Below are 13,269 nucleotides of genomic sequence, written 5' to 3' on the forward strand. Positions count from 1 at the left end.
AAATCGGTAACAAAAAAAAAATGATAATAAATACATAAATTTTTATTATTTATACTTAAATTTAAAAAAACTTCCACACTATAAAAAATATAAATATTTATAGAATATACAAAGTTGAACAAAAGAACGTTATACTTATAAAAATAAATAGAAATAGATATTATTTATTAAACAATGAAATAAGTATAAGATATAAATTTTTATATAAAATAAAAATCATCAAAAATACTAAAAAATACTATAATATGTGTAAATTTCATTATTTATATGTTCAATTAAAAAAAGCCAAAAAAATATTTAACAATAATGAAAAATAAAACTATAAAAAAAATTTCGTTAAATAAATTAAATAAAAAAATTCTTTTAAGAGTTATAATTATTATTTTTTAAAATTAAAAGTAATTGAGTTTAATTTTTTTATTAAAAGTTTGTATTTTCTCTTTTTTGTTACAAATTTTTTTAAGATATTTTTTTTACAAAAAATCTATTGCGTTTTCATTTAAATCCTCTATAATTAATTATAAACTTTAAATTAATATGAAAAAGTAGAGATTTTTTTTAGTTGATTTTATTTTTCAATAGAAAATCTCTAAAGAAAAATATTTTTGTAAGTTTTGATTAAATATTTTATTAAAATTATTTCAATGGTTAAAAAATTAATATTTTGTTCATATTATTTTTATCTATAAAAAATTTAATATAAATTATTGTATCTTTGTACTTTTTGTGTATTTAACAGAATTTTAATAGATTTTATATATTTATCATTTATTATTACACTTTTTTACTTTGTATTGTTATTATATATAAATATATAATTATTGGTTATATGCTATTCTTGTTTGAGTAGTTAATATATATATATTTATATTTTAAATTTCTTTTTTTAAAACTGTAAACATCAATTTAAAAATTTAGTATTATAAACATTTATACAAATTTTGTCTATTCATACTTAGTATTATTTAATGATTAATATTAACTTAATTTATAATGAAGATAATAAATAAGGCACCGACCCTTCTCGCTACACTACTTTATTTAAAAATAATCACAAATCTTTAAAAAGTTTTTGATATTATAAAAAAAAAGACTAAAAACATTTTAAATATAACTTTTACATTTAATTAAAAAAAATTAATAAATCCAAATTAGAAATTAATATTAATAAAAATAATAAATTAATAAAGTTTCTAAATTCAGTAATAATAAAAATTAATAGTTCAAAATTTATAGTTGACTAAAATTGTTATACAATTTATTAATATTCTTTTAAAAAAATCCTTTTTATTATTTATTTTTTTAGTGAACCCTTCAACAGATTCAATCTTCATATAAAGATCCGCGCGTTGTGCACAGGTCACGTGGTAGGCCGTGTAGCAAGTTTGCTTGTGGCACTGGATGCACGCGCCTTTCCTCCTAATAAAACATAAATTGGAAAAAAAAACAAAATAGAAATTTTATTATTGTGAAAATTATTTTTTCATAATCAATAATTTTTATTAAATAATTTTTTTTTCGTAAATAATATTATAACTTTTTTTTTTAGCATATAATTTTATATTTATTTTAATTTCTTAATTCCTAACACTTTACTATTATATTTATATTCTATATTATTTTTTAAAATTTTTATTTCTTCATATAAAACTCTTTATTATTTCATTTTATCTTCATTTTATTATTTTTAAGACTTAAAATATAACAAATAATTATAAATATAATAAATAAAAATTAAACGATTTATGATAATTTTATAAATTTCAAAAAAAATATTAAATTTCGAATTAACTTTAATTAAAGTAAAACTTTATAAAATTCCAGACGCACCAGAACGCACAAACTTTTAAATAAAAAAAAGTAAGCTAAAAAATGTAAGCTTTAAAAAATATACTTAAATAAAATTTTTTATAAAACAAAAAATTAATATCTATAAAAATAGTCAAAAAAAAAACAAATTAGTTATAGTTTCTTAATCTTTTAAAAATAAATATAACTTTTCTATAATAATAGTAAAAAAGGGAATTTTTAAAATCATAAAATTTAATGTTTAAACGTTCGCATTTATAAACAAAATAAAAAATATTAATTCTAAAATAATTTTAATAATGTATAAAATAAGAGAAAATAATATCACGTGCACAAAAAAATAAATATTTAAGCAAGCTTTAAGAATATATATAATTACTGTACATTTTTATTTGAATTTTAAAAAAAAAGCCACAACTGTACAAAAAAGAATCACAGTTTCACACGCCATAATAAAAAAGTGTAAAAGAAACAATTCTCTCACAAAATATAAATTTATTTCACTTTTACATAAAAATTTATAAAATTTAATTATAAAATTTATAAAAATACCCGCAAATGGAGCAACAAAGTTTAAATCTTGCCTTAGGAATTTCGTCAATGTTGATGGGCTCGACCACAATGTCGTTGGCAAAATGAGCTTCGGGAATCCATAGAGCGCAGGCAACGTGCGCCCAGGCTCTATAGATTTTTTTAAAGCGATAATTATAAAACCTATAAGATTCCACAGAAAAAATTTAAAGATTTCTTGAATTTACTTAATTTCAAATTTTAATTTTTAAAATCACTTGAAAGTTTCTAAATGGCTCCAAAAGATTTAAAAAAAATATTTAAAATTAATTAATAATAAAATCAATAAAAGTGTAGATGAAAAAATTAATTTTCAAACTCTACAGCTGAATAGACTTTAAAAAATATATAAAAACTAAAATGTTTCTAAGTTTACTTATAAGTTTGTAAAATAACTCTACCATTCAAAAAGATTTAGAAAGAAAAATTAAGAAATAATTGATAATAGAATCTAAAAAGTGTACATAAAAAAGTCTACAAACAAAATTATGTATAATTGTCTAAAAATTACATTGATATTTACAAAATCTTTTAAAAAATATTAAAAAACAAATATAAATTAATAAGAACTAGAATTTAAAAAAAGTGTAGAAAAAATTATAAAAAAAAAATTATAAAAAAAGTTTGGAATTTACCTAAAAATTTCAAATCAAATAAAAATTTATAAAGATTATAAAAATGTGTTTAGACTTAAAAAACTCAAAAATGCGGCTCTAAATAAATTAAAGGTATAAACTTTTATTATTAGAACTTTTATGTATGTAAACTTACAAAAACATAAGTAAAACTATAAAAGATAAAAATAAATTAAATATAAAATCAATAAAAGTATAGAAAACGTGATACAAGAATGTGTTTATAAATTTACTTACAAATTTTAAAATGGCTTTACCGTTTCAAAAGATAAATATAAAGGAAAAATTAATAAATTAAAAAATCTACACGGGAGTAGAAAAAAAAATTATAAAAATGTATTCATATTAACTTTCAAAAATGAAATTAGTTAATTATAAAATCTATAAAAGTGAAAGGAAAAAATTAATACGAAAAATACGTGTTTTTGGATTTACTTAAAGATTTCGAAATGATTTAACCGATTCAAAAAAATAAAATAATAAATTATTGTTAAATCTATAAAAATTAATAAATAAATTATACAATTATAAAAAATCTTCTTAGATCTACTTAAAAGTTTAAAAATTTATTGCATGTAAGTTTGAAAAAAAAAACTTTTGCTTTCTAATTTTATAAAAAAAATATTTGAAAAATATTTTTATAGTACTAAAAAAAAAACGGATATAATAAATTTATGATAAAAATTAATATTATACCAATAAATATTTTTTTAATAAACATAAAAAATAAATTTGCTTTTGAAAAAAATAAAATATATTATAAAAACAATAAAAATAAAAAGTATAAAACAATTGATAATCAAAAAAAAATTATTATTTTTAATTTGAAGTAAAAATTTTATTGCAAGAGAAATTAAAAAAATTAAATTAACGAAAATTCTGGAAAGAAGATGAAAACTTAATAAATGCAAAGTAGAAATTGTAGTATTCAAATATAACAATAATAACTAAAAATAATAATATTTATAAAATTGAGGATCATATTATGTTCGAGAAATAAAATGAGGGGGACCCAATCCAAAAACATAAATATTAAAAATGATAAAAAAATAATTAAAAAAATTTAAAACATCGAAAGTTCATGGAAAAATTAAACTAGATAAAATCCAATGAAATTATTGCATTAAAAAAAAATAATGAAATTTTAAAAAAAGTAATAAAAAAATCTTAATCTTCACAAGTTCGGAAAAGAATAAGAGGAAACTCAATAAGGTCGAACAACATAATGATTTAATAATACTAATAATTATTGTAAAGATAATATAAAATTAAAAATAAAATTATAAAAATAATTCATTGAAAGTTAGGGAAAAAAATAGGAAACCCTTTCGTCGTCTGCTTGAAGGCGCCTCCTTTGTTAGGGCACAAAACGCAGCTGATTGGTGTTGACGGGGACAACTGGCACCGTCGGCACAGCCATTGGCCTTCAGGAATGAAAGGCACGCCGTAGCATTCTTGGTGAACTTGGAAAAAAAAATTCAATTTTTTAAATAAGTAAATCTGTTATCCAAAATTTAAAATAAATACAAAATTTTTTGAAGAAATTTTTAATTAAAAAATTTATAATTAATTGAGGCGAAAATTTTTTTAAAAGTTAGTTAATTATAAAAAAGTTATATATATAAAGGTAAAAAAGAATTTATCTTTATATTTAGTACATCTTAAGTGACATTAATGAATGCAAAAAAAACATTTTTTTAGTAAATATTTAATTTAAAAAATTATAATATATTGAAAAAAAAAATTTATATAATTAATTCATGTAAATTTTGTTTATTGTAAATTTTAGAGTAAAAAAGATTAACAGGAAAAAAAATTGAATTTAAACCCAAAAACTTATTTTTTTGTGTAATAAGTAAACCTTTAATAAAAATATTAATATAAAGTAAAACAAAATTCATTTATTATACAAAGAGCAAATCTTTAATAATAAATATTATAAATAATCTTTATACTGATAGTAAATCTTTAATAAAAAAATTATAATAAATTAAAACAAATTCATTTTTATATAAATAGTAAAACTTTAAAAATAAATATTATAATAAAGTAATGCAAAAAAATCATTTTATTGCATAAAAGCGAGAGGCAAATTAAATCCAATTTTTTTATATAGTAAATCTATAAAAATAGAAATATTATAATAAAGTAATAAAAAATATTTCAAATTTTTTAAAAATATTAAATCTTTAATAAAATATTATAAGAAAGTAATGCAAAAAAAAAAACTTTTTTTTTATAATAGTGAGTTTTTAATAAAAATATTATAAAGTAATGCAAAATAAGTAAATTTTTTTATAAATAGTTAATTTTAATAAAATTTACTTTATATGTAATTAACACATCAATTACGATTACAAAATTAAAAAAGATTATAAAGATCTAAAAAATGATAAAAAATAAATTAATAGAAAATCAAAATATATATATATAAAACTTTAACTATATAGAAATTAAAAAACTTTTTTTTTAGAATAATTAAAATTTATATTAAAACATAAAATGTTATAATATTTTTTTTTAATTGATTTAAATTTGTAGTGAAAGGAAATAAATTATTATAAAGTTTACTAAATTTATATGTTAGTATTAAAAAATAAATTTTATATTTAAAGTTAAGAGTAATAACTTTATAATAATTTTTCTTTAGAAAAGTTTAAATAGTATATTATATATAAAGTAATAATTTAATTAAATTTATTATTTTATTAGTTAAAAAACAATTAAAATTCAAAAATAAATTAATAAAAATTTTTAAATAGAAATCGTTATAGCTTTAATAAATCTTTTTTTAACGTAATTTTATTACTTTTAGAAATTAAAATTTTTTTTTACAAATTACAAATAAATAGGAGATCTTTATTATACTTTTTAATATATTGCAATAATATTTTCATTTCAGTAAAAATCAGTAAAACTTTAATAAATCTTTTTTATTATAATTACTTACTATAAATAAATATATAAATATTAGAAATTTACTAACAAACGTAATTTCTTAGTAAATCTTTTGTTAAAAAAATTACTATTTTTCTTGTTATTCTTTTTACTTATTTTTATTACTAAAAGTTTGAACATAAAATAAAAATTTAATTTATAAATTTTTCTTATATACTTTTTTAAAAGCTTTTCAATTTCAACTGAAATAGTTTAAAAATTTTGAAAAAAAAGATTTTATTTATTTATTAAAGTATTATTTTATATACAACATTCATATTAATCCTTTTATTTTTAATAATAATATTAACTTTAGTTTTTTTTTAAAGTAAAAATAATTATTCTAAATTTACATATTTTTCTTTGTAATTATTAATTTATCTTTGTTTATTTCTTAAAAAAATATATATTTTTAAAAAATAATAATACTTTTCATTTTATTATAATGTAAATTTATTCAGCTTCCTTAATTATAAAAAGAATTACTTTTTGAAAGAAAAATTAGCAAAGCTGTTTTATGAATTTGAAATTATTATTATTGCATTATGTTTAATAATATTATAAAAGTTTTTTTTTTTAAAATTAAATATCTTTTTATAATTATTTTTATTTTAACTTAATTATTTATTTTAAAAATGTCATAAATCCTTTAATCTAAAAAGAAAAAATACTTTTATTATAAATTAATGATTAATTTTGAAAAAGTAAAAAAAATTTAAATCTTTAATAAAAAATTAAGTTAGTATATTAATATCTATAAATAATCGTTTGTTAGAAAATATAATAAAATTAGAGAGAATACTTTAACTATTAAAAAGTGAGAATTAAAAAATATATAAATTACGTATTAAAAATTTAAAAAATTAAAAAAATATATTTTAGTTTAAAAAAAATTTAAAACTTCAAAACTCTTATTTTCGAGTAATTTATTAATCAGAAATTAAAAAAGTAACAAATGCACTCCGTTCTGTATAATAAAGTTTTTTTTAATTAATATAATTAAAAAAATTAAAAAAATATAAAAAATTAGTAATTTTGTTAAAAAATAAATCAAAATTTAAATTTTTTGTAAGTTTTGGATAATATTAATCATAAACTTGAGATTGATAATTATTGTAAACGCTTAAAAAATGTTTTCTTGGTTTTACAAAAATATGATAAAACTAATTCAAGTAAAAGAATGTCTAAAATTATTTATTTATTAATAAAACTTTTGCAATAAAATATTTAGACATTAAATTTTATTAATAAAAAAATTAAAATAATTGTAATGACAAACATCGATAAAAAGGAAAAATCATAGTACAATTGCTAGTTTATTACAACTTTTAATAAAATAATTAAGTAAACCTTAAATATTTGTAAAAAAATAAAATATTTATAAAAGTTTATATTTTTTTCAATTGTAGTTTCTATAAGAAAATAATTCAACAAAATTATTATAAAAACAATAAAAAGTGTATTAAAAAAAATTTAAACGAATTTCAAAAACCCAAGTCATATACGATTTGTTCAAATTAAGTACTTTACGTAAAAAAAAGTTTAATTAAAAGTATTTTAAAAATTTTAAATATTAAAGATTCAAACTAAAGTTTTTAACATTTTTATTTCATTTAAATTTTATTTACATTTTTTCCTTACGTCTTTTTAAAAGTTCCGGAAAATTAAAATTTATTAAATTATTTAAAATTTATAAAAGTGTAAAAAAAATCACCGGGAATATTGCACGCATCACAAAATAAAATCGCGTTGGTGTTTTCACACTCGCCATCCCGGCAAATGCAACAAACAGCATTTTCGTCAACCGGCAAGGAGCCATGAATTCCTTGAGCGTGGCTCAAAAAAAAAGATTCTTTGCAGAAAGTAATTGTTTATTAATTAGTAATAATTACAAAAAATTTAGCAATATAATTTTCATTTTAATTTTAAATTTTCAATAAATTTTAATTTTCAAAAATTTAGCAAAAAAAGTGTTTAATAATTTTAAATAAATACAAAGTTTAGCTAATTTTTTTTGAAAAATATAAATAAAAATTTTCAATAACTTTTAATTTAGCAATATAAAGACTCTTTGAAAGGATAATTAGAACTATTAATATGCACAAATTCTAAGCCAAAAATAATCTTAAAAAATTTAATAAACATAAAAGGTTAGAGTTTCTTTACAAAAGTAATTATTCAAGAATTATTAATAATAATAAAAAATATAACAAAAAGTTTTGCAAAAGTAATTGTTTGTAATTTATAAAGTCTAGCGAATGCGGTCAGTAGCCTAAATTAAAATATCTAACCTTTTTCCAAACGATCTATCGCATATTCAAACATTTGTGGAGTGACTTTTCCCAATCCCTCCCGCTCTCTCTGAACATTAACTTCAGCAAGCCAAGCAAGGTCCTCGTCATCGACGTCATACTCAATTTCTTTATCAAGTTGCTCAGCTGATTTAGCTGTTAGAATTGTATAATAATAATTAGAAATTAAATTCTTTACAAATGTTCAAAGGAAAAACAGAAAAAACCTGAGTAACGATAGTAATTCAAAGGTCTCTGCTGAGTCTTCTTCTGTGTATTATAGTCTTCAATGATCCAAAATTTCCCCGAAGGTAGAAGTTTACTGGGCTTTAAAATTAATATATAAATAAAAGATAAAAGTTAGGTGCGAGCAGTCTCCAAAAAATTATAAAATTTAACATATGTTTACTTTTATCGTAATTATAATAAAATGTTAGTGTTCTATTTTCTTCGACAACTTCATTAAGTTACAAAGAAACTATAATTACAGCAGGTAGAGCCCTTAAGGCCTCAGAAATTTCTCGATTATTATGAACGGTTTCAACTTTAAGAGGAGCCATGCAATCAACAGGTATCGTCACACCATTCTGAGTGATATCTTTATAAAAATAAAGGTATAAAGTATTAATTATTAACATATAAAGCTTGAACTTCAAAATGCAAGAGTTATATTTTACGATAGATAGGCAGATATCAAAACAAAGGTAAAGGAGAAGAATAAGATATTATGTCGCCAATTTAAATGAACTCATTTATTTTATTTAAGCTAATACATAACTAATTATAGCCGTGCTTCCGATCAAGGGAATAACTTCTTTGGGGATCGTAGGCATAGCTTTAATTTAATTCCTTAAAAACTTTAGAAGGCTGAAAGTGTTAAACATTAACAGTAAACTATATTAAAAGCTTTAGACGGTTTTAACGGGGACTAAAGGAAGAATAAGTTATAAAAAGTCGGCGCTCGAGCTTTACGCTAAAGGAAGGCCCTGCTTAGGAAGGGCCATCCCGAACTACCAATAACTTATCAAAAGTAACTCATGAGATGGTGCTTTTCTCGTATATAAGCAAAAAAGGTGAACTGTGATAGAAAAATAACTTTTATTTTGTTGTACCTTACTTAGTTACATTTCTCATAAATAAATTTTTTTACTTTTATTTTAATTATATACTTTGTGCAAATACTAAACAATTTTCTCAAAAATTTGTATTTTCTTTTTTTATTTAAAAAGAGTGTATATCCTTAAATCTAGCAGAATTAGTAAATCCACAGTCTCGATATTGGTAGTTTCAAACCGCATAAGCGATTTTTCTGCTGGCGGTTTCAAGAACGATAGCAACTCTGTAGTCGCGGTTAAAGAAATTTCCTTTATTGAAGTATTTATATTCTACTGGGCAAAATTTTACATGCCCTTTTACACGCTTGTAGTAAAAAAAGGTTTGGGAAACAAAAAGTTTATTATTATTATATGATCTAGGAAAATTACTAACGCGACAAATTATCAAGCACAATTTCGTTTATAAACTTAATTGCACTTCTTTCAAGCTTTTATTTATTAGTAACCCTACCCTTTTTGAAACTTAGAGCGTGTATTAATGGAGACCTGCAGTCGTAAAATTATAAAGTAGCACTATAACGCTTTCAGCCTATGGAGAGAGCACACAGTCAATGCTTGCATGACTTCTGCTAAATAATAGTTCCACAGGCTTTGAAAAAGTATTATAAAGTTAACGTTAAGGTCAGTAGTAAGTTATCTGCAAGAGTAAAACCTATAAAATCCGTAGTATAATTCTCGGGGCTCGATAAAATGTGCAGTGACATTAGCGTGGCGCTGGCTTCGTCTTAATCGAAAAAGGCTATAGCAAAAACTGGATTTCTTGTTAACTGCTTTGCACAATGGTAGTGGTCATACTTCTATAAGGAGATATTAGACCAAAAGAAATTTTAACATTCAGATAGTCATTACGGTGTACAAAATTCACAGTTTCCTTTTAAATTTAGTCGATTTACCTCTCCAAATTATTATCTCAGGTCTCCCCTCCTTTCTATATACTTTGCTACAACGTGTGCGCCACCTACTCAATTTCACGCTGCCATTCGTTATGGTGAAACTAAAATCTTGTAGTGCTCTTTAATGTAAGCGTTAATGTAGGCTCAGTTTTTTATAAATTATATTTATCGGTTTATATTTTTGAAATATTTTATGTTTATATCTACATTAGTGAGCATATATCAGTAAGAGATCCTCATAATCTTTTTGCATGAAAATTTTAAACAATCAGACAAGCAATTTTAGATGGAGCATGTGTCCTCTAAAATTGATTGTATGATTTAACGAAGTTCCCAAAAATGAACTAATGTAGAAATTGTTTGTAATAACTTAGAGAGGAGGCCCTGAGTACCTGTTACATGTTTTGGTTAATATAATACATCTTAAGCATATACACAAAATTTACATAGCAATAAGTTATGGCAACCAAGAGTGAAAATAATTTAGTTAAATTACAAGGTCTGCAGAGTAAGTATATAAAACTTTATCCTGCATATGAATATATATCGTATAAGATACAAGCCAATATTTAAGCGAAGTAATAAGGGATAAGTTCTTTTAGAAGCTTAACTTGAGATAGCCTTAATGGCAATACTATCGTAATGCTAATATTTATGATATATAAAATTATTTTTCGATTAAAAGCCTACGACTTCTAAAGCTATTAGTCAATGTATCAATCTATCATGTATGATTTTTCAAAAACTTTATAACAAGTTTATAAAACTAAAGCTTTTTTTTCTGAGTCGGTTGCTGCTTTTATGTCGTTTATATCTTAGAAGGAATCCTCAAGAATGTAAGCAACAAAGTTAAAAATTATTTTCTTGATTTAAAAATTATTATATACTAAAATTAAGTCAAAAATTATTACTAACTAGGCAACTTTGGTAAATAAAAACAATTTTTAAGCATTCCGTTTAGTAATTTCCTCGATTGTAATTTTAAAAGCGAATGAATAGCACTACATCCTCTCGATTAATCGGCAATATATGAGGATACCTTGTAAGCAACGGCAATCAAGTCTCTATATTTATGTTTAACAACTTCTTTATTTCTATTCTTTTCGTCTACGGGATTTAATAAGAGTTGTGGAAAAAATAAAAGATGAAAACTATTAAAAACACGTACATTGGATAAATCACTGGAAATGTTGTCATTTAAAGAAATATTTAAAGCGTAATGCTTTAAGTTAGTAAGGTTTAATTATACTAAAAGGCGACGTAAGTAAGCTTTTAATACCAACTTATATTCATCTTTAAAGATGTTTAAATAATAAAGTTATATTTTGCCGGAGAGTTGTTCTTTCCGGCAATATATGTTTACATGCACCAGAAAAGCTGCTGCACTGGAAAGATGCGTTAGTTTATGCAAGAAATTTTTTTAATTCCCTACCACACGGAAAGTTAGGCGAAATAATTTATAAAAATAAAACTTTATTAGAAAAACTGAAAGCAATTTTAAAACTGTTTACACGGAAGGTTAGAGGGAATATATTAACAAAAGAATTATTTATTAAAAGAAAACTTTTGCCAAAAATATTTATATATTTTTGGTATTTTATCACGGAGTTAAAACTTATTGCTTTATGAAAAGATGTCAAGGTTTACTAAATTCAAGACTGCAGTGTGTAAGAATATCCTAATACATGTTAACGTTTTAGAAGGACCTAGTCTTTTCTATACAATTCCAGGAATAGTCTACCTCTACGTATTGAAAAATATAAAATTTTTAGTAAACATTGTGAAACCAGTAAGCAGATCATAAATATAAAGGCGCTCAAGAAAAAAATATATGTCAATATTTTTATTAACTTTTGCGTCAAAAAAAAAAAAAGTTAGAAGTATAAAAAACTCTTTTTATATAAAAGGAAAGGCATTTGATTTTAGAAGCGTGCAAAAGCTCAAAGTTTAGATTATAAAGTTCTTTTCCCTTAAATTACTTATAAAGCGGATTTTTATAAAGGGCTCTGTGAATTAAATATATATATAAGAATTAGTATATACATCGAAGAATTAGTAAATCGCAGTGAATCGCTTACAGTCCAATTCCACGATTCACTAATATTTAGAGAATTATAATCGTCCAACTTATCCAAAGCGGCTGGATCCTCATCTTCGCTTGAAAGCGAATCACAAACTTTACTGCCAAAAGAGCTCTGCTGGTGCGCCTTCAGCGATTTGGAAATCATTTTTATTTGAGATGAAATGAGAAAAGAATTTAAAAATTCTGAAGTTGGTTGATTAGTAAGGACGACATTCACTTTATGGAAATCCTCTTTAGCCAGCCCACAAAGATTTAAGTAGAGTGTATGAGGACTAGAGGCAGAGCTGGTGACCGTCACTACTACGGATTGGCCCTGAAAAACAATCCGTGTCGATCCCGCTTGATCTCGTTCCGCAAAGTATTTCAAAGCTGAAGAGCCATGTGATTCAAATTTTGAATCCGGAAGCCCGTCCGTGACTAAATGGAGCACATCGTCATACAGTTTTTCTTCGTGGATGCTAATTGGACGAGCTTCAGAGAGACTTTCACAGATTTTATTGTAATCTTTAACTGGCGCTGCTGCTGTACTTGACGCGCCTTCAAAAAAAGGCAAGTTCTTTTTTTACCTAAATTTCTTATAAAACAACTTTTTTTTACCTTGAAGGCGTTGAATTAAATTTCTTAATTTTTGAATCTCGAGCCCCTGTTGGCTTCTAGATTTGCATTTTGCGATCCAAAATCGGCAAGCTAATTGGTAGATGGCTTCTCGACTTAAACTAGTTAATATAAAAAGAAAAAACCTTTTTGTAAAACAAGGGCGGCTCTTTTAATTTTAAGAAATTGAGTTCTTCCTCTATAACTTTTATAAGCTGAAGTAATACAATTTTCAAAGATCAGAACAAAAATTAAATAAATAAATATTATAAGCAAGCAGTTGTCAGAAGCGAATGCGCTTTTAAAAAATTTTTAAAATTAATCTTTTTTTTTAAAAAATTC

At 21.9% G+C, this 13,269-nt stretch overlaps 1 protein-coding gene across 1 annotated transcript; it reads right to left on the reverse strand.

Annotated features, from left to right (window-relative positions):
- Positions 1-679: 679 nt before the first annotated feature.
- LOC135143615 (peregrin-like) lies at positions 680-9,077 on the reverse strand. Its single transcript, XM_064075513.1, has 9 exons — positions 9,021-9,077; positions 8,731-8,840; positions 8,470-8,569; positions 8,243-8,398; positions 7,666-7,803; positions 4,339-4,477; positions 2,362-2,490; positions 1,312-1,419; positions 680-683 (listed from the first exon to the last, which is right to left on the reverse strand). The coding sequence occupies exons 1-9, from the start codon at positions 9,073-9,075 to the stop codon at positions 680-682; spliced, it is 939 nt and encodes a 312-aa protein (XP_063931583.1). The 5' UTR covers positions 9,076-9,077.
- Positions 9,078-13,269: the final 4,192 nt, after the last annotated feature.

This window comes from Zophobas morio, unplaced genomic scaffold, assembly GCF_036711695.1.
Source record: "Zophobas morio isolate AGI-343-1 ecotype UQ-CSIRO unplaced genomic scaffold, CSIRO_AGI_Zmor_V1 ptg000066l, whole genome shotgun sequence".
NCBI classification, from domain to species: domain Eukaryota; kingdom Metazoa; phylum Arthropoda; class Insecta; order Coleoptera; family Tenebrionidae; genus Zophobas; species Zophobas morio.

What these genes read in the sequence shown, in the direction of transcription:
- LOC135143615 (XM_064075513.1), bottom strand. Translation starts at nt 9,075, where the DNA reads ATGCCTACGATCCCCAAAGAAGTTATTCCCTTGATCGGAAGCACGGCT. An exon ending in TGATGCGTGCAATATTCCCG is followed by an intron (nt 4,478 to 7,665) that starts GTGATTTTTTTT and finishes TTTTTTTCCAAG; the next exon opens with TTCACCAAGAATGCTACGGC. An exon ending in CTTTGTTGCTCCATTTGCGG is followed by an intron (nt 1,420 to 2,361) that starts GTATTTTTATAA and finishes ATGTTTTATTAG; the next exon opens with GAGGAAAGGCGCGTGCATCC.